Here is a 27,924-nt window from a genome sequence, read left to right as displayed (position 1 = left end):
ATTTTTCAAAATAATAACTACAGAAGCAATACATTAAATTTTTTATCACAGGATCATTTTAATCTTTTCTTTTTTTTTTTTTTTTTACAAAATAGAATAATTACAAACAAACATAACAGAAGCAGTTCAGTATAGAAATTGCTAAAAGTAAAAGCAAAAAATAAAGAGATAACAAAAGGCAGTGATTCAGCGCCTTTCCTGCCTTCATGGTCTTGTTCTGAACCCTCATGTAAACAGGCAAAGACTAAACAAACATTGATCTAAAACCGGCTTGGCTTTAAACAGAGAGTACAGGAAGAGCTCCAACATTTACACACTAAAACATGAAATAAATATCATCACAGATGGAGGGAGGAACGTGGAGCTAACAAGTTCTTCTTCAATGTGACTGAAATACAGATAGACAGAGACAGAAACGCAGAAGTGTTATGTGTTTGTGACAATGTACACACAATTTGTTATTCTAATAAAAGAAGACAGGTTGATGGTTCAAATTGATGAGAAAGGGCCTTGAGATTTCAGTATTAACTGTACAAAAAACTTGAGAATTTATTATGCTGCTCTTCAAAATATATTATTAGACATATTAATGCATGTACATATATGACATTGTTAAGTGGATTTCATTATACAAACATTGCATTATGTATGGCAGAGGTCAGTGAAACATTTCAGAGGAAGAAGATATTTAACTGGAAAAAATATTATATTTGAACAGTTGAATTCATGTTGGGTTGATGTACATGTTTGTTCTCTTTTACACATAAACAGTGCTGTGTCCTCTTTCCATGTGCTTTTTTTCTGACCTTCGTCATGATGGTTTTATCTTCTTTATGAAGCACTTTGAATTGCCATGTTGCCAAAATAGATAAATAAACCCGCCTTGCCTTAATCCAATTAACTTAAATAATTACATTTCTATATGTTCTGTCTGTATGACACATATTCAGACTGTTAATGACCAACTGATCATTTAACAGACTAGAAGATCAATGATGTGCAGAACCTAGGACGCTGCAGACACTTACCTGTTTCCACCGCACATTTTTAATTCACATGATTTAATTGATTTTATATTCTGCAACTATTCTGAACCGTTTCTTACCACTCAACATCAGTCAACATGATAAAAAAAATCAATGATCAGATATGATGACAAAGCACATTACCTCGATGAATCCTAATGTAAATCGTCAAATCAAGAACAAGGAAGAAATATTCCACAAAAGCAGAAGCAAGAATAAGTGGTCTCCTTTTTCCTCTATACATGTCATATCTTAGCCTTAGAAAACACAGTCACACTGTAGCTTTTCAAAAATCATGAGGAAGAGAATGACACTTCTGAAAAATATTTCCAGACAGGAGGAGTGAAAGAAAGCTGGAAGTGCTAACAAACAGACATAGGGGGTTGATAATGGAGAGACAATTACAGACTTAAATGAGGACATTTCATCTTAATGTTTAAATAAACAATTGTAAAATGTTGGAAAAAAAAAAAGTCTCACTCAGTGATTATTGCAAGCAAACCAGTCAATGTTCACAGAGACGGGTCTCTAGAGGCAAAACTTCAGAGCAATCTGCAAATTTATACATAAAGAGAAAGTGATTGGCTCGTTGTGGAGGAACTTTGGAGAAGTATGAGTTGCAGTCTAATCTTAACATCCAGACAAATTCAAAATGAAAGCAACAGTAGTTAGCACTGTTGTTCATGATTCATAATCAGGATGCTTCTGGTGTGTTTCCATGATCACTGTAGCTCCCATCACCGTACTCACTTAGCTTTCACAAGAATATATTGACTGCTCTGCAGCAGGTCGTGATAATAAACTGTTAATAAACATGTTGTCAACACATGAAAGTAAAGATTTAAACATGTCAGCTAACAACAGACAGAGGGTTCAAGTGTCTCAGTTTAAAAAGAGGGTTCAGACAGACATGTGTCCCCCTAACACAGGTAGTAGGTCCATCTGTTTCACAAAGTTAGGTAACGCACTTCATGCCCTTAACTGTCCAAAAATCGCGACTTAGGGCAAACCATTAAGAGTACCACTCAGTTTAGATGTCCCCATGATCCCTCACTGTGTGATAGAGCGAGGATGCTGGACGGGAGAGGGGTGCAGCAGGCTGCCAAATGCCTGGAAGTGTGATGGGAGGACAGCAGGTGAAGGAGGGGAGGCAGGCGGCAGGCTAAATTCCACCTGCAGCTCACAGGGGGGGACAGTCCCAACTCCTGCTGCACCACAGTCACGACCCTCCGTATCAAAAGGTCCACCACGCATGTGCAGCTGGTAGAAGCATGAGCCTGGGAGGTGAGGGTCGTCATGGCAGGACGGAGGACTCCCGCAGGCCCACAGGGAACTCTGAGGGGACGACTGGGGCAGGAGCTGTACTGGAGCGGAGGGACAAGAGGTGCCTGAGCCAGGATCCCGCAGGTCGTCCATGGGCAGGAGAGAGAAGGGACAGGCAAACAGCTGCTGAGGACATCTGTCCCCACACAGGTCTGACAGCCCCATCACCAGCTCACCATCTAGACAGATGAAGAGGAGTATGAAAGATTACATGCAGTCCTGGAATCTATTACTGTTTTTTTGTTCTTAAATGTTCACACACTCTATGCTAAAAATCAAAATAAGCTTAAAAGAATATATTGTTGCACTGTGAAGGAAAAACTTAAGTTTATGATGCCTCTCTCTGTTTGTCTCTTAGAAAGAGAGGCAACTGACTGAAACAAAAATCTAAGTTGCTGAACACATGAGAAGTATTTTTCTGCTCCACTTTCTAGCATGTGTTCTCCATTTGACTATTTAATTTAATTTGTCGGTTCCTGCTATGCAAGAAAAAATCTTTAAAGCAGGGCCATTTTCAAATTCTGATAAATTAGAGTTACATTTCCAACAGATGTCATGGTAAAAATAAAAAAATAAATAATAAAAATATACCTAAATTAATTTTGAAGACATGCAAAAGTCAAGGACAAGGACGCAGACTGAATATTTCTAAATATATCTGTCACTGTTTTTCATTGAATTTTGAGCATTTACTGATGGGCCAGAAGAGGCTTCATGGCCGTATACAGAAGCACTTTATCATGACTCTCATTATAATTCATTAAAAACAGGGTTGGAAAGAGTAATAGGACATTTTACTTATGTGAAAGTACACTTCCTCTACTACTTTATTTTGTTGATGTATAACCAACAGGGGACCATACATGTGTGATGTGTTAGGGGATTTCATCAACACAACACCTATCCATGTCAAAGTTACTGAATATCTTTGGTGCATCTTTTTAAAGGGGTGTTAGTCCCTCGACATTGGGTCATACTCATAGGCCTGTTGTGCAAAGAGTTTTCTGTAAATGGTCCAGCTTGCAGGACGGCACGTACTGATGAAAATCATGTTTTGGCTCATGGTCTACCTTACAATGGTTGAAAAGAATAGTTGGTTTTTAAAAGCAATGTTTAGGAGGAACTTGTAACTGTATGACCGACTTTAATAGAGTATTTAGTTGAGTATTTCTTGTTGTGCTCTCAGCACAAGTATGCAGTATGTTCTTCTCCTCCGCTACATGTTGGTTCACCTGACTCTCAGGTGGTATATATCAGCCAATCAGCTGGCAGTCACACAGTTGATGAGAAGCTTGTGTCCTTTTTGCTTTCACTTTTCTTTTACTCAGTAACAAATGCAATGTGACATGTAGAGATACTTCCCTCAAAAATTGCTTAAGTAAAGGTAATGATAAATTAAAAACTACTCAAACAAGTACATGTACTACATTACAGTAACTTTAGAAAATGGAATTTGTCACTTCCCACCCCTGATTATCAACAACAGTCAAGTTAATGTAACTTGTTCCCATCAACATATCATTCATACACTCTTTTCAATTGACTCGGTTTGCCTTATTTACCTGCAGGCCCAGCCTGCTATCTGTGGCCTGTCTGGACCCAGTTCATGGCTTTAATAGAAAGCGGGGAGTCCGTCTGCGCCGTGGACGGCCCTCATCCTCTGGAGTACCATGTCCACAGATGTGCATGCACATAACACGGAGATGTGGACATGCATACAGCCATGCACGAACACAACAGGACACACAAAAAAGCAAGAAAGTAGCAGGGGAAACAAATATAAATATGGTTTCTGATGAATATGTGAAAACAAAATGAAAGTCAAACCATGTCAGCAAAATAAGACATTCAATAGACAAAAATAAAAACACAGAAAGTAATGTAATTTTTTAAACGTGTCTGACATTGTATGTAAATGGTTCAAATACAAAAGATGGATGAAGATACACAGCTCTTTTTTTATCTGAGTATTTTTGGGAACCACACTAAATATTTAAGGCACTCTGTGTTTGGTAGAGCAAAGTGGTAAATATTTCTGTGTTACTGCACCCATATGATAATGGTGACATTACTTCAAGGTGTTATTGCTGTGACCCTTGTATCATTATTATCTCTTCTAGTCATCTGTGAGATAAGCACACGTGCTCTACTGTAACCTTTCTCCAGTATCTAAACCAACAGTCAGCTGTCAGATTTGTCAAAACACCTGTAAATGTTACCTCGTTTGACCATGTCCAGGTTTGATTGCGGAGGTAATGGGGAATCAAGCTGCCCTGTAGAGCTGTGAGACAACAAGCCGGAAGAATTGTTGCTACCTTCAAGCTCCCCAACTTCCCCATCCTGCTCTCCATCCTCCCTGCACACAACACAACACAACACAACACAACACAACACAACACAAACACTGTTATTGTAGAGGAGCATGCATTGACAGTGAAAAGTTGGAGTGGGTGGAAAAACTTCAAGTTATCAAGATTTAATTTCAGATTGAGCACACAAAGAGCCAGGACTGGGCTGCACATCTCTAAACACAGATGTACATCTACAGTAAACAAATAATGGATGCTTTGTCTCAGGGATGATCCCTCTTTCTATGCATATCTATCCCAGACATTTTGCAACTTGAATGTAATTTGTCAACTGATTCCTTGCAAGTACTCACATGCTCCCTGATTGCAGGTTGTACTTCCTGCGGCTGATCCTGGTGGCCTGTTGGGTAAAGTACTCATGGCGGTCAGACTTCTTCCACATGTAGTAATACTCCACACACTCCCCAACAGAGCGTGTTCGTACCTGAGGAAGAGGGAAAAATTCTTTACCAAAATCTTACCTAGTGAAATTTTCTCATTTTTAGTCAAAATGTCTTATCCCACTTGATTTAAGATAAATTTACTTAACAAGTAACATTTGAGCAAGATAGAGGGACTTGTTTTAAGACAAACAATCTTGAAATGATCTTGTTTTGTGTTGTAATTTAGAAGAGACAAGGTTTATTTTACATTTCATACATTTTTCAAGCTGAGATCTTCATTGCAGAGGGCGGATAATCCTATTTAAGACAAACACTTCTTGATTTAAGTAAATGCATCTTATTGGAGAATCTATCAGAAAACAGCTCAATTGATAAAAGAAAGAAAGAAAGAAAGAAAGAAAGAAAGAAAGAAAGAAAGAAAGACAAGTTTTTTTTAAAGGGTGTGTTACAGTTTCAGGCACTGTTTCTTCTAAATCAGATAAAAATATACATCCTCAAACTACATGCACACAATGAAACACCTACTTTTGAGCACAGCTGGCTTATCCTAAAAATATGACTGAATATTAGTATATCCAGCAAACTATGAGAAGACATTATATCTCAAAATGCTCAAATTAAACTTTGTAATCTTAGTTTAAGTACAAGATGGTCTTAAACCTATGCAGTGCCGCTATAATACAACTCAAATTAAGGCTGAATATATCTCAAATGAAGAAGTTGACATTAAATGTATTAGTGCAAAAATCTTTTTTTGAGTGAAAAAATACTAATTGTTAGCAATCCTGTCTTATTCTGAAACACTAAGCTTTAAAATACTGGTAAAAATAGCTTAAAATAAGTTTTCCCTGCTAATTTTACAGTTGTCAGTTTTCTAAATGTTACGTCTTATTTTAAGAAATCTTACCAAGCAAATTTTCACTTGTTCCATGGCAGATTTATATGCTTATTTCAAGGTACTTTTACCTTGAATTAAGTAAAGCATCGTGAGCACTCACCTTATTAGCCTGAATGAGGTGGAAGTTTTTCCCGTAAACTCGATAACCCTGCTCAAAGTTCCTACACTCCTCCTCGCTCCAGGCACAAAGTTCCTCTAAAGACAGTTAAAAGTGAGACAGGATTTTAGCACTTAGCATCAGATCTCATTTAAAGTTAAAATATATATGTTTTAATTCCACTCGTGAAATACTACCAGGGTTTTGTGCGATGACAAAGCAGAGCTTCACCATTGCAACTTAAAATCCACATTTGACCTGTATTTTATATTTAACAAGTGAGCTACAGATAAAGTGAAAGAGGATGTGGCAACTGTAGTACAGCCAAGCTCTCTGGCATTGCAGTGGGTAGTTTTTCCACTCCAGTCCAAACAGAGATCTTGGATTTAAAGTGAAGCCTCACGGCTGAACAACAGGTCAGGAGGTCAACTCAGTGAACTCTACCTCCACTGCTGAGCTGGAGTCAGCAGCTGGTGTTGAACTGACGAGGTATCAGATAAAAATCATACTTTGCTGTGTCCTCCAGCAGAAATGGATTCGCAGAGCTCAAATATGGGTTCTCACACATGGGATCACTGCGCTCTGCAGATTATTGAACTCAAGGATTGAATTGAGACTCCCAAGCTGTGGGAAGTGTGTTCATGACCTAGATGGGCAATTTGAATACACTGAATTTTGAAACGTGTCTTTATGGGGAAGTTGTTTTCCTTAACCCTCCTGTTATGTTGCGGGTTAAATTGACCCTTTTAAAGTCTATTTTAGGTAATATGTGCCTTCCAAACCAGCTAAATGCAGCATGAAAATCTGGGCAGCATGTGACAGAAGAGGTGTCATGTTGATTTATCAACATCACTTCATAAAAACAAATAATAAAAAAAAAAATTAAAATAAACAAAAAACTATGTCATGTAAACTATTGTATTTATATTTAGGGATTTCAACGTACATTAAAAAAAGTTTTAACATGAATTTTAATGAAAAACGAGTGAGTTATCCTCATTGAACCATGATCTGTGATAATTAAAGAACACCAATGGACTAAATCTTGATTTAAATGGTTAGTAATGGAGTTAAAAATTAGATTTTAAAAAACGTGTATTGGGATAATTTTGGGTTCTGACACTTTTGTATAATTGAATATGCCCCGGGTCAAATTGACCGAGGAATATTATTGCTGTTCCAGAGAAACAAACATAACAGGAGGGTTAAATGAGTGAAAAACCAAACACCCGTCTTTCTTAATAAGATAATAATCTCCTCCTGCTGTTTATCATTTCTTTGCTCAAATCAAATCTCTGGAGTCAATAACAGATGGGTTGGCAGTGAGAAGTTACTGTAAAAAATGTTGTGAAATTTGCTTCAACTAAAAATGTTGTAATTGCTAACTGTGTTATGTGATCACAATACATATATTAATCAATCTTTTTCACTGTGTGAGTTTTGGAAGGGTGTAAGTGCAGGAAAAGTACAACAGGAAGTTTCTTACCGCTGAAAACTTTCACATTGAAGTGTAATCGTCTCAGTGCCTCCTCTGCGTTGAAGTTGCATTTCACTAGTTCATACAGCGCCTGGCAATCAAACAAAGCAAGGAGGTTAGATTGGTCTCTTTTCAATGAACAATATATGAAAACCTGAACTCAATATTTACAGCACAGGAAAACTGCAGACTCTAGTTTATTGTAAAAAAAAAGACTGGACAAAGCAGGAGGCACTACTAACAGACCTCTCTCCGCACATCTTCTTCACTGCTCAATACATTACACTCTGCAGTCTGAAGTTACTGAACCTGTTCGTTGTCTTGGATAGTGTCCCCTTGTGTTTGTAAGCATGCTGCCCCCTCCTGGCTGCGCGATCTCTGCATGTACAGCAAGAACTCTTCCACTTCTTGCATGGGAAGAACACCTGGCTTCCACAGCAACTGGTCCTCACTGCTGTAGGCTAGAACAACAAAGAAATATGAAGATAGTTAAGAGACAGTGAGGGAGAACAAAGGGAATGTTGGAAAGGGGAGGAGACAGACTAAAATAATTAAGAAAGTAGATACTAGAAAGATTCTACGGGGAGGAGAGGGTTTCATGTAAAGTTAATTCAACATGAAGGACATTGTTTCAATAAAACAGCAATTAAGCAAGTTTCCATCCCAAGTGAGATGATGTATAAACTTTTCAGCTGCTTACCTCTGTCCTGACAGGTATATGGACAAAGTGGAGGGATTTTTGCCTGGTACATAGTGCCCACCATGATTTCCTAAGAAGGACATCAAAGACATAGAGCATCAAAACCCTGAATGTGTCACATACTACCAAACTTTTTGTAAAATCTGTGCTGCACAGTACTGTTCTCAAAAACGACAAGACTTTACCAGAACTGAGGTCTTAGCTACTACATTGTTTTGGGAATGAATCAGAATAAATTCCAGTAAATCTTTGCCATGACAGTATTTGTTCGAGTGTAGTCTTCTGCATGACTATCAAAATAACTCAATTTGTTGCTTGTATGTGGCTTCTCAGTAGAAAGACATGTTTGTGGCTTTTCTGTAGAAATGAGGTCCAGTGTCTTGTGGTTACTTTTGGTACAGTTGGTCTAGCCGAGTGGTCTCAAGCACTTTGTACAATTCAGAAGTACACGCTTCATGCCCAATATCAAGTTACCACCGTATCAAGACGTGTAGGAAGGGTGTGAAGCTTTTGTTACTTTTGTAAACCCACCACTGTTTATCGGATTAGATTTTAACAGCTCCTTTTACACAGATTTCATTAAAAGACAACATTTCGCCTATTATTTTGTGCAGGTACTGATTGTAATTTTCTCTCCCAATATAAGTCAAACTGCAGTCACATGTAGGGATGGGTACCTTTCACATTTGAACCGATACAGTACCGATACCCGGTACCTGGGAATTGGTACCGGTACTCAACGGTACCAATTTTCAGTACTTTTGTGTGTGTTTAAGTGGTAATAAATGTTAATTTATTTAATAATAAAATCTCAAAACGGTTAAATTTAACATATTTATTTAACTTAACATGAAATTAACAGAAACAGGATTATATAGGTGATTAGATATATTAGCTGACACGCGCTTGTGGCGTCTAATTGCTCTTTCGGGAGTTTATCAATGAACACACGTGAATGCCTGCGGATGGGAAAAAGTCAGTTCTCTGTCTCTTTATAAAAACAGGACACACAACTTACTTGTTGGGCATTCATGCACACAGGAACGGTTATAAACAGGGCAGGTAGTCGTAACGAGAGAGTCTGTCTCAACTTAAACAGGGCAGGTAGTCTCAACTGAATCCTCCTGCAGCTCTGCCTCACGGTGAGTGCTCGCGCCCGTCAGCTGAGCGCAGAGCAGAGAGCAGAGACGTCCACCCGATCAGTCTCGAACTTTATTACAGGGCCAACGTATGGAATATCGCCTACTCTTCCACTCCCTCACAGTCACAAGGATGCGTTTAGGTACCGAAACATTGTCGGTACCTATGAAAGTACTGAATTTGGTACCCATCCCTAGTCACATGTACAATATGCTCAATTTGTCAAATTAATGCCTGATTTCTACTTCTGCGTTGATTCGACAGTGAAGCCTACACCGTATGCCTCTGCGTAGCTTCTGTAACTACGCAGAGACCTACGCACATAGCCGACGCACACCTCCTCCAAAATGTAACTACGCGTCTTATCGACACGGACCGCAAGCCCTGCGATTGGTCCGCTCGGCGGCATTCTGTTTCCCGCATTTACTGTGCTTCCGGGATCCCTGCACATCGGCTGCACATTGGCTGTGTATTTCATCTCCTCCGACGTGACCTCTCTATTCTTCCCATAGACTGTATAAATAATGGACGTAGTCTCCGTGACGTCACACATCTGTTTCCGAGCGCTGATTTGAAGCCAATCAACAGCGGCAGCCATATTTGAAATGTGGAACTCAACCAGTCAAAGTGTGACGTAAAGGGGTGGAGTTTGAGCCTCTTAGCCAACAGCTATGTGTTCCCGACCGGGAGTCAAGTCAGGCATGTCCTTATTCCGGCAAAAACTTGTAATCTTAATATTTTCTGAACCGTCACGTTTGAAAATAATTCACCCTCCGTACAGTGTGTGCCGATAGAGAAATAAGCTACGTAGAGCCAAGACGTTTTTTGAACCAGGCTGTAATCATGTTTATTAATGCTGTAAAGATCGTCTTCTTTGAATTGGTATCTATGTGGTTTCCGGTGTTTCTGCAGCCAGCCTCAAGCGGATTCTCAATGTATTGCAGTTTATAACCTTTCCTCATGGGCTTCATAGTTTGAGACCGGAGGTTGCCGCTTGATTCTTCCCTTTAATCACTGCTGTATGATAAACAGCAACATGTATAAGCTGTAGATTAACATAATACGCTCTGAATCGTTGAGAAAAAGTAATCAGAAAACGTAGCTGGGCCGGAAACAGGTGACTCGGGTATCACAGAGACCACACTGCCCTCAAGCGTTTCGGGGGAATATTGCTGCGCGACACAGACACATCGACGCAGAAGTATGTAGTGCTCACGTCTGCGTCGACCACTGCTGCGTAGGGTCGACGCGGAAGTATAAACCAGTCTTAACTCTTAACTTGTCTGTGTTTCTACAGGTGTGTGTTTTAAACCTCAGTGGCTTACCTTGTGCTCTTCATTGGAGGGAATTGAGACATCATCACAGTCTTCATCTGATGTGCACACTAATGTCTCTTTGTCTTCACCTGAGAGACAAAACATCAGGAGAACGTATAGGCAATCACTTCAAAGGCTGTACACATGCTGCATGAAACAACATTTTGTCAAAATTCACAACATTTTCTTGCAATCATGTCTCTCTGCCAACAGATCCTATTACCTCTTTTCAAAAACAAAACATTGTGCGATTTTTTTTTTATATTTAGATGTTTTTAAATGCATCCAATAAAGGCTAAAAAGATGTAAAAATGTTTTTTTCCATCACATTACATCCTTGTATGCTCAGGCTTTGTAAAAGAGACTCTGACAGGATTGATAAAAGGTAATGAGTATATTTGTTTAAGTGAAAGTGACCTTATACCGTCAAATTCAGTTCATTCTTAAGTCTAAGAGGTTAATTGTACCAAATTTTGAAGAATTCCTTTGAGGTGTTTCTGAAAGCAAGCTCATCATTCTGTCCTAACACACATTTGTGTGAAAAATCTCATCATAAGCATTTCAGTTGTTGAATTTGTGAAGTGATAGTGACCTTATACTTCAACAACAGTGAAATAACTTCATCCTTGGGGTCAAGCGGACTGAGTTCCAGCTGTATAATGAAATACCCTCCAGGAGTTTCTTAAAACATCCTATTCATGAGAACGAGACGGCCATGGGGTCAGAGAGGACTTTACTTTTGACCACAAAAATTCTGGAGTCTAATTATGTATTGAAAATGCAAAAAACATGCCTCCAGTCACAACCATCACTGATGCGATGGCGTAGAATTGAAATGCAGCTTAGGAAAAGGCACTGCAAGAAATGACAAAGAATCACAAAGAAGAAAGTGGGGTGAAGAAACTGTGCTCAGTCCATCTCTCCATGATTTATAATGGATACAAAGAAGGCACATTACAGAACAGAACACGCCACATATTCATTTTTATGATTCTTTGTGGATCCAGTACCAACACTGTGGTTCAGTTTAAGGAGACTCACAAACCAAGAAAATGCAGTCTGAATATACAGAATAAAAACTCCCTTAGTTAAGGAATACTTCAGTGTCTTTGGCATCCTTCAGGTACATCTAAGGAGACATATAAGGCTGTAGATTGTGGGAATGCACACTGTGTTTGTTTTGTATTACCTTGGAGGCGTTGGAGCAGATCTGAGGTGTTTGAAGTGACCGATGGGGTGAGATCATCAGCTGACGATTGTTCTTCCTCCTCCCCGGGAAAGAGATCCTCAGCTATCTGATCCTGTGAGACACACACAAATAATAACATTTACAACAGAACAATAAAGCAAAGTAAACACAACAAAACTGAACAGACTAAGTATTAATCAACCGCATTTGCATTCTAAGGGTTGTCTCTCACCTTGTCCAGTGTCATGCCTGGCAGGCTGGCAGCCATGTGACAGGTCTCCTTCTCTGGATCTGACACTGTGTAGCCGTACAGAGCCAGCAGCTCCTCTAGAGGAAGCTCACCGGCCTACAAGGAGAGAGATACAGAGGGAGACAGTGACAGGTGGAGGATTGGGTTACCAACACATTTCTTGAATGTTTCCTGAATGTAACAAGACATATAGGAAAACAGACAAGTACTACCTGGACTATGTCTAATGTAAATATTGTTCTGGTTGATGCTACCAAAGTATAAAATCATCCCTTTCAACTGTCAAGATAACACACCGCTCTCTTTCTTCACTTTGCAGTTGGTATACAAATATGTAAAGCAACTCTATTATCTGTCAACTGCTGCTTCTGATGGGACAGTGTTTTATCTGCTTATCACTCCACCCAAATACTACATTACAGAATATTACCAATCATTTCATTTGAATGGCACTTCAATTAAAAAATGCAGAAGGAGAGGACAGTGAAACTACGAAGAGTGCTTAACTGTAGTTTCTGCTTTTTGTTTGTGTGAGTGCAGCATCCATCATCAGGAGTTCTTCTATGGGCTGACACAGATTTAAACCCTGGATTCATGTAGTGTGAGTATAATCAGAAAAAATGTGTTTGTGCAAAGGGAATTGAAGTTTCTCCTCCAAGTCTTTACAGTTTGTATAGTTAGCAAAAGTGTTAGTGAGAGTTGACATCATATATGCTAATAACATAGCATAGGGAATTAAATGTGGGGCTGAAAGTCTAAAAAAAAAAAAGATTTACGTATTACATATCAAGATTTTACTCAAGTGGCAACCTTCGGTCTAAAAATATGAGTCGTACGCAGAAGTGCTAAAAACTGCAGTTCATGGTTGATCTGCTTGAGGCTGGCTCCAGAAATACCAGAAACCACATACACACCAATTCAAAAAAGACGATCTTTACAGCAGAAATAAACATGTTTACAGCCTGGTACAAAAAAAAAGTGTACTCTGGTTAGCTAATTTCTCGATCGGCACACACTGTACGGTGGGCTGAATTTTTTTCTAACGCTGCAATTTCAAAGATATTGAGATTACGAGTCTTCCAATGAGAGGCACAGCTGACTTGATTGACAGGCGGGAACACTGTAGCTGTTGGCTAGGAGGCTCAAAGCCCGTCTTTTTTGCTTCACAATCGCTCGACAGCAGCAATATGGCTGCCGCCAACGATTAACCTCAAAACAGCGCTTCAGAAACAGATGGGTGACGTCTCGGATACTATGTCCATATTTTATACAGTATACATAGTAAACTAGAACAACCAGAAAACCCAGACAAAAAAAAGCTGACGTAATATTTTGGTAATTTTAGGGAATGAGTCAGTCTAAGTTGTTCCAAATTTGGACTTAAATCTCATGAAGTCATCACAGTTATAGAACATAGAATAACCTCCAAACTTTGGAAATAGGACCTTCCAAGAAGTTTGTGAATTCAGCACACTTTGTAGGACTACTTTCATTTAAAGAGGTTTTCTTTCTGCTGTTCAAGAAGAAATGCATGAAAACAATCTTCTTCATACAAGGACAATGGCTGTTTTCAAAACCGCCTACTATACTAGCAGTACGTACTGATTTGGCCAATATTCAGTATGTAGTAAGTAGTATGTGAACAAGAGCAAAATCTGCAGTATGACTCCCTGGATGTCCACTGATTCGGGATTTCACAGTATGCATCAGACCAGTCTGCCTCGCGTACTGTTTCCCACAATGCACAGCGCTCGTTACGCTTTTTCTTTCCTCTTCTTTTTTTGACAGGGGGAACTCAGTTTTTAGGTGCTTTGAAAACTATTTAATTCCATATAAACCACTTCCTAACTTTTTAGATCATAAGTGGATGGTAAAGAAGCAGTTTTGCTATCAGCTTGGCCGTTGTTTACTTCCACATTCCAAAACCAGAAATTCAGTGACGTCTGGTCCAGCGTACTGCAACACAGATCGAACAGAACAGTCATACTACAGACTAAATTCCAACGCAGTATGTACTAGGATATACCTACTGATTACTACATTAGTAAGTAGTATGTAGCAGGCCCTTTAAAAACAAGCCTATGACTACTCTGAACTGGGTGAGTAAATAATGTAACAGTGTTTTTGAGATGCCATATTCAAATTTCACATCAGAAACTACTGAATCCCTACAGCAACTAACTTTTATATTTGCAGACACTGCTGAACTCGAGCGTACAGTGTGGGACTGCGTTGCCATCTTCATGGGGTGAAAGTTCACCTCCAACTCCTCTAAGGCCTGTTGAAACTTCTGCTTCTCCTGCTGAGGGCCTTCATCTCTCTTCCTCATCGGTTCTCTGCTAGGCCACAACCTCCACAGTTATCTTCAGGGGCTCTTCACCCACCTACGGGAAAAAAACACAGACGCAGAGTATTTATTTTACACACATGCATGTGAAGTCATGTTAAAAAACAGCAAGGGGGTGCATTACAATGGAAACACATTCCTCTGTGCATCTGTGGCACTTGTGCACACACAAACAACATGAGGGATCAGATAGTGGCTGATCCTAGCTCATCCCATTACACATCAGCTGACTCCTGACTTTGAAACCACCCCTTCTTACTTAGGAGACCTGCTGTGGGGAAACATGTATCACTTCAAGGGTCATGCATTCATTATCAGGAGCACTCCCTTCTTGAAAAAAGCTGGTACTGTGATTGGAACCAGGTTGGCCTCACTGGGGGCTGTGGTGGAGAGATGCACACAGAAGAAGAAGAAGCTAGAGGCCATTCTAAATTACACAGATCATCCACTTAACAACTTCTTTGTGGACCAGAGAAACAGCAGCAGTGGACGACTCATCTCTCTGCGATGCAGGACTGAGATATCCAGACAATCATTCATCCCTGCAGCCATTAGGCTTCATAACTCTCTGGCCAATGGGAAATGAGCTAACAGACACCTGAATTACTTGATTTATGTGATTTTTTATAATTTTATCTGCCAGACACCTGAATTTCCCCCCTTGGGAGATGAATAAAGTGCATTCTATTCTATTCTAACTTCAATGTATTCAGTCTTACAGTAAATATTCTTTAGACTCCACAAAAAATGTCTGCACAACTCCATCTATTATGTTTGTTTTTGCTGTCTTACATCTTGAAATCAACACAGAAACACAGATGTGTTTCATACAGAAGGCAGATTGTTTTTCTCCAGCATCAGATCCTCTTACATGTGGATTTCAGAACAGAAGGACAAAGTCAAAGTGTGACGTACATCCTTCATGAAGACTTGTAAACTCAGGCCGCAAACAGAGGTGCAAAAAGTTCAGGGCAGGCAGTAAAGAGATGTTAACAAACCAACCCAACTTCACACAGGGTGCTAACACTCACTGCATCATATTGTACATCTACCGACAGCTTTTACGGGTGAATAAGTTATAAAAGTTAGTTGAAAGCCTAAATATTCATGCAACGTGCCTCTCCCAACCCATCGGGCGCTGTCTGTCTGACCAGGGGCGCTTTCCTGTGACTTGGTGCTGAACGTCTCTTCCTCTCTGGCTGTGGCAAGAAGGAAATAACTAGTTCTCAGTATTTCCGAAAGAGTTTACCGCCGCCGAGTCATGACATCTCCTCGAACTTTTTCACTCAATCCAATTTAACCGGCCGGGACACACCTGAAATAGTTCAGCAGCACCGTGTTAAACCCCGCCGGGCTGCCTATTGTCTCCCCGGCTTTACTATCAAGGCAGGGGGAATGGCTCTTTAAAGCCAAGAACGCGGAGAGAAGCGATACGCTGGAGAGGTTCTCCATTTCTCCCTCCGCTTCCCGGTTAAAATGCCCCCGTTCTAGCGCTCTTTCGGGCGGTGTTCTACGGACAGTGAACCCATCCACAGTCGTGGGTATTGTACGGGCTGACACAAGTCTGAAATACGGTCCAGTTTCTCTATCATTCGGGTCATTACATTCCTCGTTTTCGCTCACTTACCTCCGCCATTCCGTTTCTGCGCAAGCTGAGTATTGCCCGGATGTTGTAGGTCTGCTTCTCTGCACAGCTCCGTTTATTGCCGCAACGATTCAGCAACAGCGACTGTGCTGCACTAAGGTGTAGAGTTATACTGGCTTCTTTAGAATAATTCACACTATTTTGTGTTGCTGTATTGCTGGTATTTCAAAATATCTCCGTAGTTTTAACACACTTTCGGTATCAACTTCTAAATTCGGCTGTTATATTTATTTTTTGAAAAAGATGCAACGGACTTTAAGTATGTATACATATGCAGTGGTGGACAGTAACAAAGTTAATTTACTTGAGTACTGTACTTAACCCTCCTTTTATGTTCAGGATTTTTAAACTAATTTCAAAGTTCAAAAATCAAAAAGAAATTATTAAAATTATTTTTTGGTATGAAACTTCTTCTGCTTGGCTTAAGCTGAAGAAGGCCCTAATGTCACAGTGGATGAATGGCTAGAGGCTTTCAGAGGTTCCTTCAATTTTAGGCATTATATGTCTTCCAAAGTAGCTAAATACAGCATAAAAACATGGGCAGCATGTGACAGAAGAGGTGTCTCGTGGTAATTTATCAACATCACTTCATAAAAAAAACCCCATCTTAATTTAAAAAACAATAAACAAAAAGCTGTGTCATAAAAACGATTGTATTTATATTTAGGTATTTCCAATGTTCATAAAAATAAGTTTAAATTAATTTTTTTATGAAAAACGAGTGAACCATGATCTGTGCGAATTAAAGAACACCATTGCACTAAATATTGATTTAAATGGTCAGTAATGGAGTTGTTATGAGATCAAAAAATGTTTATTGGGATTTTTGGGCTTCTGACACTTTTGGATAATTAAATATGCACCGGGTCGAGGTGACCCAGGAACGTTATTGATGTCCCTAAGAAACAAACATAACAGGAGGTCTAAGTACATTTTTTGAGTATCTGTACTCTTAATTGAGTATTATTTTTTGGGGATACTTATTACTTTTACTCCACTACATTCAGAAGACAATTATTGTACTTTTTACTCCACTACATTTCAATCAATGATCTAGTTACTCACTACTTTAGTTTTGAAGTTAGCTCATTTGTTTAATTCCAGATTAACATTTCAAACTAAGTTGTCTGTGCATGGAGTAACTTAGTTGCTGTTTTTATTCCATGCTATAGTTTTTAGAGGTTTCAAGTAATGGTTTCTAGATAAACATAATGTGACCAAATGTACTCCTGTATGTATTCTTGACTGCATTTGTGTATTGGGAAAATACAAAGATTTGAGGTATCTTAAAAAGTACTTTGAATACTTCAGTTTTTTTAAAAGCAAGTACTTCGGTACTTTAACTCAAGTAATAATTTGACAGAGCAACTTTCACTTGTATTGGAGTAATATTTGACCTGGAGGATCTGTACTTTGACTTAAGTAATGAAGCAGTGTACTTTGTCCACCACTGTAAATTTGTACAAATAAAGTCAGGTATAACATAGTTTGTTGGTTACTTTCTATTTCATAATATACTATATTCTGCAATCCCTGTGCTAGCTGTGAGTTTCATCAACAGGCCGTCACTGAACATATCATTGAAAGGAAACCTAATGTGTCACCCTGCAACACATGGTAGCAGGACTATAGGCTTGTGTTCTTTATGAAGTGGGGAGGGGACTGGGCACAGTCAAAGCAGATAAAGATATAAGACTCTGTCCTCAGCCAATGGCTGCTTCCAGATCTCATGAGACACCATAGGCAAGTTAATGTATGTTGACCACACGTGACATAGTGCAACCACAAAATAATACTGATCATATGATGATGACTTAATGTGTTACACTGGGGAAAAGTATGCAGACTGCAAAAAGTTTTACATCAATTTAATAAAATTGAGTAGGGCCTGTGAAAAACAAGGGAGTGCGTTAACTTTAAATAATATGACCCTTCATTTTTTAAGTTTTACCACATTTAAACTGCATAAGGTATTCATATGTGAGCACAATTTACCTGTTAGTTAATACATCAGATTTTAAGGAAGCCCAAAAAAGACATCATTCTGGTCTTGCATGTTTCTGTTTGTGGATCCTAGTAGTGAAGTATGGCCTTCTTTGAAGTGAACCTCTACTTCAACTTCATGGTATTAGAGGCTACTCAAAGTGTGAAAACATTAAAATAATGGTTGCTCACAGATGAATTGTTAAACTGAATTAGGACTTGCTCCTTAAAAATGACTTTACATGGTTTTCATAATATGTTTCTTTTCTTGATATCCTTTTTAACATGGTTTAACATTAACATTGCACAGGAAAAGTACACACTTTTAAGGCTACCTGAAAACGGATTAACTAAAAAAACGTGTTCGGGCTGTTCGGACTCATTGCAATTTCATGCTTTCCTACTTTGTCAACATCACCTCAGTCATTGTGTGCCAAAAGGTATGGCAGATTGTGTTCAACAAAAGGCTAAAGCACACAAAGAAAACACAACAAAGCACATTGTTATTTGGAAAGTAACTGCATGCTCTGGATTTTCTGATTGTGTCAGGTTTAGTCTTTTTGTAGTAGTGTATATGAGTGTGTGTTCTTAAGTATGTTTGTGTGTATGACAGTGATAAGTCAGTATTGGAGGTGAGCTATTCTCAATTACTTTGATTCTTAAGCGTTATGAGTAATTAAAAAAATGTAGTCTGTTTTAGTTTAATATAACTGCACAATAAGAATTTCAACACTAAGGGATAACAGGCTAATTGTAAAAAAAAACAATAGGTGTAAACATACTGGAAGTCAATTCACAATTGTGTGATTGTACAGCTGACAGGTAAACAGAAATGCTGCTGACCTAGAAGTTCTGTAGACATGGCAAGCCAAACATGCATATTTAGATTAACAGGGAACATCATATACATGTTGCTGGATATTCATCCATCAGAAATATACATACAATTTTAGTTCTTCATTAATCTGCATATCCATCAAATGCTGCTTTCACAACTGTTAATTTTAACATGTGAGAGGTCATGGTGTTAATCTGCCCATATGAGGACAGTACGTGAGGTGTTCATCAACAGGCAGTTCCTCTCTCATAAAGAGACCTCTCCTCTCTTTATAACCCCCCTAATGAAAATGTTTTAGTGGGGTCATACAAGCAAGGACACCTCATTGTGCCGCATGTTTTTTTCAGAGAGTCTGTCACTTGATGTGTTTTTGGAGTGAATAGGAACAGAGCTGCTCACAAAAAGAACAATTGAGTGTTTTTGCACAACCTTGTTGTTGGTATGTACTGTGTGAGCTCTACAAGGGCACAGGTGTTACACTTTATATCACAGCCCACACATTTCTTTTATTGTGCTTTGCTTAACAGTAAACCACCCACTACAAAATGGACAACAGAGGAGAAAGCAGGAGGCTATAATGAAAGTGTTTACAATAAGAATTAATTTGAGGTACTAGTTTGTTTGACCGGGTGTGTGAAGCAAGGTTCTGTAATATCATTATCAAAAGAACGGGTTTGGAAGTGTGGGAAATTATCGGGCTGCAATATTCATATTTTGAGACACTTTTATGGTATGAATTAATTAGATATTGCGTTATACTAAAACAGTTTTCATGTGCTTTTATGCCTTCTTTTTGTCTTACAAATGAAGTATGAACAATAATTCTTGACGATGAAAATAATAATGTCACAAGAAAAAAATCTGTCTACTAAAATGCCATCTACTGATAATTATTTCATGATGTGACTGAGAGCAATAGACAAACTGAGAAAGTAAACCTTGGGTAAACTCGAAGTACTACTTTTAGGTTCAAGATTAATGTTCTGAATGCTGAGGATGAAATTTACGTTGAAAGATTTTATAAGTGAAGTAAAGAAGTGACTCCCTTTCTGTGATTATACATTTTGAATTTGAAAAAAAGAACACACAAATCATCCTCACAAATGTGATATGTACTGTATGTTCTGTAGCATGGTCTGTTAAGTTGCTTTTATTAAGTGTTACGTGACAAACCATAAATAATACATTCCATCATGGTTGTCTTAATCGTTCAGTCCTTGGTTTGTGGCTCTAACTCAGTGACAGAAGCTCTCCAGAGCCTGAAGGACTTTTCTCTTAAAAGAGAGTGGACAGTCAGAAAGACTGAGATACAAGGAGGGCATACTGAGGGCAGAATGAAAAATTAGTTCTGTAAACACTCAGATCTTAAACAGTTCATCAGTGTGCAAAAGGTTACTCAGATCTACTTATGCCTTTTAACTGTTTTCACCACTCTTAATTCTGTAGGTCTTTTCAAACTGTAAAGGCAAGGAGATTTGAGGACTGTCGCAGATCCAGGAGTGCGTTAAACTTGTCCTTGCAGTATGGGCGTGTCAAGACTTTATGGACTATGGGTGGCCTGACTCATGCAGGGGTGGCATGAAGTATGTGTGTGCACATCAACATACAACTTAAAAAAGTAACTCAACAGAGAGACAACTTATTTTATCATCTGATCATTGAGAACACAAAAAGAATATGTTTGTTTAAAGTCAATCGTAGCCTTCTTTCAAAAAAAGGTTTTGGTAATCTCCTGCACACTGACTGTCTAAGTTTTTATTGACAAGTCTCAGTAGTCTCACTGATAAATGTATTGTTGACAGTCTGACAGTTCTCAGGAGTTTGCTTGCAGTTTTTGATGGACTGATTTCTCTCCTACACACCTGTCTTATGAAATAGATGTGTGAAGTATTTTCCTACAATTTAAAAGAACCAACAAAATAAATTGTGCGACATCTAAAAAGAAAACTCCTCGCAGCCAGTTGCAACTCAGTGCAGATTGTTGATTTTATTCTTTATTCTTCATTCTTTATTCTTTATTCTTTATTCTTTATTCGGATCCCCAGTAGCTTCCAAAATGTGGTCGTTAGTCTACCTGGGGTCCACACATAACAATAAAAAACAGTAATGTACAATCACAATTCAAAACATCTTAAAAGATATAACAAAATATTGTTGAACATGAAATAAGCCATAGCAACCCTGAGGTGGCCAATCAGATTTAGGGGGGGGGGGGGGCATACCGCCCCTGTAGACATGCCCCTGCCTTGCAGACACTGGGATGAGAACTTTGCTAACCTGCAGTTAATGTACATCTAAAGCAGCTGCTACATGAAAGCTTTTAGATTACAGGTCTCAGTTTACACAAGATTTTGGTGACAGAACTAACTTAATACACATTGAGAAAAAACAACCTCCGCCTTGTGATATAGATGTTTACATGTGATGATTGTGCTGCTGCATGGGGCAGCCAGCAAGTCAAGATGATTGTGTGAACAACAGTGATCACTCTAAATGAGAACAAATTTCCTTTTCAAATATTTGCTTGTATTGAAGAGTTTCTCAGAGATGGCCAGTTGGACCAAGGGTTGACCTTTCCCCAGATCCACCCATGACTGATCTTTGATCTCCGTTTTCATCTAAAAACTACTGTGCTGTCACAAGAGCTTGCCACAAACTGAAATCCAATCCATACACATACGAGTACAGTATGACTCCACGAGGCAGCGTATGACACCATGTGACACTTCATGTCAACATGTGTGACATAAGTATGCACAGTCTTTTCAACAACAGGACATATTAATGGACTTGGATTTGATTTAATGTATGTTGGACAACTTAAATGAAAATGTATAAAAATGTAACTCTCTGTAAATAATTGGACAGACAGCACAGTAGGAAACTTTGCCTACTTCACTGCACAACAAAACTAAAAATCTTTAAAGTCCACATGGTCTTACAAACTGTAAGAAGCGAGGGAGTTACTACAATAAAGAACAACATCATAGAATACAATGCAAAAGAAGATAAGAAGGTTAGTTTATTTCTTCAGAACTCAGCCTTTTCCTCTTGTATGTTCAAACAATTATGAAATAACGTCAAACGTAGTTCCTCATCTTAACATCTAATTGAAAAAGAAAAGAAGGAAGGAACCGTTTCCTCATTCTTTACTAACTTCCTGGGAATGTCCATGATTTTCTGAGCTGGCTGGTTAGCGGTAAATCGCAGAGCACATGGTCATCAGCAGACTTGGACCAACCTACCAACACCCCCATGATGACAGCATGATACTTCTAACAGTATGAGGTTACGCACACATTCTTTCACATGTTTGTTAAAGAGGTTTTAGTGTCTGTTTTTCAAAATTAGAATCCAGACATACTTACATAAGGGAGTAAGGCAACTTAAATGTATCATGCAGTGAAATGATTTTGGTCTATACAGTGGTAAAGTGTAGTCTGTCATCAGGCAGACAGTCAGTCAGTGCACATGTGTTGAATATCCCAGTAGCACATGCCTTTGTAAGCCACCAGCCAACAAGAAGTTATATAACACCTCATTTTATAACTAATACTGAGCTGAGTTCTCTTAGAAAAAAAAGGATTATTGGGACTCTTAATACTTCAGGTTTTTTTTATATTTGTTTATAATTTACATTGGTCTGTCACTTTGTTTTGAGCACAAATTAACCATGTATCACAATGTTGTGGCTCAACAACTACCATTCCACAAGGGGGCAATGCTGTCCTGTGCATGGCTTGATCCAGGAATTGAAACCTCCAGCCTGACAACTAACATTTTTTCCGGTAGTCAACAACCTGTTTTAGCTATGCACAGGTACCAAGAGTCAAACAGAAAAGCTAAGTAGGTGGTTGTTGTTGTGTATCCTGAGAGCATTAGCTCCATACTCCATGTATCTGTGCCTGTGTGGTTCACATGGGATAAAGGAGATTACTTGCAGAGCAGAGGAGTCATAATTGGTCTAATTTTCTGTCTGCTGGCTGCTCTGTTTACGCTCAGGTTTCTGCATGCATACTAATATGACTCACGACACACGTCTGTCTATGACTTGTAATTTTTTCATTGTGTGAAAGGTAGTTGAGAACTGATGAGTAAACTCGGAAGCTAAGTGCTGCTTTATGGCTCACACATTGTCTGTGCACATTTTCAGGTCAGCACCTTTTCTTATTCTCTTAGTGACAATGTATGCTGCTCTTTCTTCTTCTTCTCTGTCTGTCTGTCTCCCACTCCCTCTCTAAACAGGATGTTTGTGTCTCAGCGGGACAGCCGGCAGCGGACCAGCACAAAGCTGATGACCAGATAGCATGGCTGTGGAGTGCCCAGCTCTCCCAGCGCTCTGACAGATTAACTGGGATTTAGAGCTTCCATTCAGATTCCCGACTAAACCAACACACCGCAAAGACACAGCAAAACACAGGAGGTCATGCAGCCAACAGCACGCCTCCCCTGAGAGGCGGCTGCCTTGGTTGTGGAACCCCCCTCACATGTTTTATTTCAAATTGCTTCTCAGGCTCACGAGTATCATGAATACACAGGATAATAATGCCTTGTGAGACAAGCAGGGAAGTGATGAATGTGACAAAAGAAGAAAATGAGCAGAGAGGTTCCACTGGTTATCTAAAAAAGACAAAGACTGATATGTTTGTGTGCTGATGCGCTGACAGCTATTGTCCCAAAAGAGGAACCAAGCCTGAAAGAACAGTGCTTTATGGTATCTCATAATTCAGCCTGCAATGATTGTTACATTCAAAGGTGATATCATGGGGCTCATGAGACTTGTATTTCCGTGTATTGTACCACACTGTGTGTGAACACGACATGGTTAATATGTGAAGCCTGGCTGGGCACTGTGGAGAACAGGATCTGAATCATGGGTACAAGTTGTTTCATGGCAAAACAATGTCACACACGTCTGAGTTATCTAATCACAATTAATTGTTATATAAAGTCATGGAAAAGAGAGCTTACAATAAGAGGAAAAGTAGCAACCCAATAAGAATTTTTAGGATTTCCACAGATATCTATTATGTAAGAAACTACAGTGTCAATAACTAACAGCAACATAGCAGTTAATAAATAACAGGAACAGTCTAGTACAAAAGCAAAAGCAGGAAAAGTGCTGTCATTACGGTAATCTCCTGACACCGTGTTCTGTTCTCTTGTTTTATTAATAGTCTGATGGAATTTTACCATAGAAGAAGAAGAAGCTTTCATGGAAACAGTGGAGGGCATTTCCTGTGAGAGGCAACAAGCTCGAATAAAAACACAGGAGTGGAAAGATGTTTCAGGCGCTGCCCTGTCCTGTTTTAGCCTCTCTCCACCCTCAAACCCCATTCTCTATCTTATTTGTGACTCTCATCCCAAAACCTTCCTCCACTTACCATTTTAGGTCCTAATTTACGTCATAAGTATCTCCAGAGCAGAGTTGGGAGAATATTCAGTTTGTATAAGGTGTCACTTTTCAAGTTGCCGATGTGGAAACATGCCAAATGATGTCTGTCGAATAAAAGGATAAACAGAATTCCGTTTTGACCCAGAGCAAGGATCAAAGAAGGTCAAACACGAACCTCTAAAAGTGTTCACCTCCAATTGGACTAACACAACTGATGCTCTGTTGGAGGGATTTCCTCACATCTTGATTTTTTTCAAACATGCACAAGTACCTGAGTGTGAATTAGACCAGTAAGTGGTGTCATTAAGTCACCGACGCCCAGACACATAGGCCTTTCACACTCAGGAGTCGCTGTGTACACACATGTGCCATAGATACAGCGCACAACCAGTCTACTGTTTGAATCCACGGTTAACCTGCCATCATACCAGCCCCCCTTTTACCTCCGTACAATCAAATGTTCTGGGAGTGGTCTGAATTATTACATCACAACTCAACGGTCACTGATTTTTAATGCTCTGAATTATATGCGGTCTCACCACTTACAAGCTGCTACTTGGTGTAAATGTACAGTGTTTTCCAACAGCTTGATTTCCAATGGAAGTTTACTGGGGAATACAAGCAGTTCAACAAAATGCATAACAAACTAAATCATGCTTTTTAAGATAACAAAAATGTTGTCCATGTGCACAATTCTCTGCAGTTCTCGAATCAGCAATATGGTGCTTGATGTTTTGTGGCTAATGATAGCCGTAGCTAATGCTACTTTGTATTTTTTCGTTACATATTTTTTGAGATGGCGACTTTTCAGGTGATTTGAAAGAGTTGTTGCAAGTTGCAAACGTTTGTCCTCCACTCACATTGGAAAAACATACACACCAGAGACGCCATTATATTTACTCTTTTGTTGGCTTGTTGCGGCCATAGACTATTAAAGAGTAGACGCCGCATTGCCTGCTGGGGCGCAAGAAATACGGCCGACATCTTGGTCCGGTCATCCTACCCATGATCCTACCTGTAAACGTAAACTGAAGCAGCAGAGACTTCAAGATGCCAGAGCACTGTATGGCAAAATACCTATAATACATCACATATATCACATATCAGAATATTCTATTACTGTTAAGCCCACTATGAATATTAAAATATGCCAAACCATGTGTCCTGTATTATACCTACATGTATGACTTTGCAGAAAAAAAACCCTGCATGAAAATCAGTTTAGTATTTAGCGAGTTATGATTGATTAAATGCGCTGACACTTAATTGCGCCTGCTAAACAGATTACACTGAGTGGAACTGGTGACCGGACCAAGGTTGCGGCCCCACGGCTCGTCAGTGCCAATAGGTAGTAGCGGTCGATGCAGCGTCTACTCTTTATATGTATATGGTTGCGGCTGCACTTGTACTTCTTCTCTGTATGTAATGGTGGCTCATTTACTGCCACCTTCTTTGTCGGAATGTAACTTGTTAATAAGTAGAAAAAAACTACTGTTGTCTGTTCTTTTTAATTAATAACATTTAATGTTAATAATTGTAATAATGAATAATGTTAAACATATATCCTTTATTGGGCTGATAACTTATCGACCTGACATATCAAGCATCCCGTTTTTATAAAAATAATCATTGTAGTCCTAATGGTCTTTTTGCTTTTGTAAATCAGGAAGAAGATTTAGTATCAATTTTAGTCATCAAACACCAAGACATGCTCACAGGGGCTTCTAGTTGTGAATTTCCATAAGCCTAAAAAACGTACACAAGTTTGAAAAACAGTTTAAGTCTGTAGGCTGTGCCTTCCTTGATTGTTATTTTCAAACAATGGCAGTCCGTTGATTTTCCCCAAAGACTGTGTTTCTGTCAACCCTTTAAGGCTATATTTAAACTAACATTTTCCAAGGCAGCAAGAATGCCAAATGAGAGTCTTGTAGAGCTGGTAGTCCGCTGAGAGGTCACGTCTTTATCTTTTGGTCGGCGTCCATGGAAAACAATCCATCAGAATGAGAGCTGCAGAGAAAACATGGAGTCCAGCAAGCTTAACCTCTTTGGAAGTACACCTTTTTTATATCATTATCATTGACTCCATCTTGGTAAAACTTGAGCCTGTGGTCAAAAATGTATCTTGTGACGTACCTTAATCTGGGTATGTAGAACCAAACATTGCTGGTGTTTGTCACAGTGTAGCAGTGTGAAGTTGAAATAAACGAGCTGAAACCTAACACATACCTAAATGAACATGATAAGATCGCATTTGCAAGCTAAAGCATTCCAAATATTCTTGTGATAAAAGCAAGAGCACAGACCGTGCTTGGAAAATGTGTGTAAGAATAATTTCTCAGTATTGGTAGTGGCTCGTAAAGTTGGTGGACTTGATGGAGGCATACGTTCCTTTTCCTGTGTTGGAGGTTTGATTGTTTTGGTTAGGACTCCAGGGGAAGGGGTCCAAGGCAAGGGCAATGTTGTAACAGTTGTGCGTTTGTGTGTGTGTGTTTGTGTGAGCATGAGTCCTTACATCTGCTGGGATAGCTTAAGCTCTGTGAGAAAGCTGTTGTGGAGGTACTTGGTTTTGAGGTGGTTCAAAAAATGGAAAGGATGAGCTCAGAAGGTAGACAGCTCTTTCGTGTTTATACAGAGGGCACATGAGACCTCAGACAGACCTGGACCTGACACACCATTGTTGGCTCCACTGTTTGCAGCCCTCCTTGTTTATTTTCCCTCCACATTCCCTCCATGTAACCCCTGTCCACCACCGTCTCCTTTCCCTTGGTCCCTCATTCACTTTACACTCCACGGATAAACAACCTGTGACCATCACAGTCAACCTTTCTTCTTTTCTGTTGAAGCATGCTGCAGTTGGACCCCCTCTATATGCTCCACACCAGTGAAGCTGCCACAACACACTGGCAGCCACAGGAGGACAGATGTGGGATGACTGGTTTTGCTGGGTGGGTGGTGGAGACAGCTGTGATCTCTGCAATATGCTGGACTGTCATGTGTTTGACTTATAAACACATGCAGACCTCAGCACTGCAGGCCAGGGACTTCATTGTTTGTGTGTCTGGCTGTGTGAGCAAGGATGCGTACAACCCCACAGATAAACAACAAGAACAAATGCCCCCCAGATGTCAAGAATTCTCCAAGCTACTGTGCATTAGTTTGAAGAGGATAAATTACATCTGTAGCCAATTATAATGCCACATGGTGTCAGTCTTTTTGTCAGAAGATTACTCAGTGGGACTGCTATTCAGGTCTGGGGGTTTTAATTGTTATCCGAGAGGGTAAAATGGTAACGTAACGTAGTAATTATTATTAAGTCTAGTTATTTAGTAATAAATAATAGTGTATATAACTTAATTAATTAACTAGGGCTCTAGTAGTGATGGGAAGTTGGCTCTTTTCAGAGAGCCAGCTCTTTTAACTCGGCTCCCAAAGAAAAGCCGGCTCTTTCGACTCCCGAATGGCTCTTAATTTAAGATCTTTTGTAGCCGTATATTTTACCTTAACTTTGCAGAAAAAAATGGTTTGTGTTTAAAACCCTTTTACGTACGG

The 27,924-nt window shown here is 39.3% G+C and overlaps 1 protein-coding gene across 1 annotated transcript; it reads right to left on the bottom strand.

Annotated features, from left to right (window-relative positions):
* Nucleotides 1-524: 524 nt before the first annotated feature.
* On the bottom strand, nt 525-16,270 carry mier2 (mesoderm induction early response 1, family member 2). Its single transcript, XM_034710848.1, is given in 13 exon segments — nt 525-2,527; nt 3,902-4,006; nt 4,568-4,704; nt 5,011-5,141; nt 6,099-6,193; nt 7,582-7,663; nt 7,882-8,033; nt 8,273-8,342; nt 10,738-10,817; nt 11,918-12,029; nt 12,150-12,263; nt 14,350-14,551; nt 16,142-16,270. Coding segments are annotated over 12 exon segments (1,677 nt in total). The 5' UTR covers nt 14,497-14,551; nt 16,142-16,270; the 3' UTR covers nt 525-2,075.
* Between the last annotated feature and the right edge of the window lie 11,654 nt (nt 16,271-27,924).

This window comes from Notolabrus celidotus, chromosome 2 (assembly GCF_009762535.1).
Source record: "Notolabrus celidotus isolate fNotCel1 chromosome 2, fNotCel1.pri, whole genome shotgun sequence".
In the NCBI taxonomy this organism is placed as follows: Eukaryota; Metazoa; Chordata; class Actinopteri; order Labriformes; family Labridae; genus Notolabrus; species Notolabrus celidotus.
Note: the sequence above shows the minus strand (reverse complement) of the source record. Positions and strands in the feature narration are given on the sequence as shown.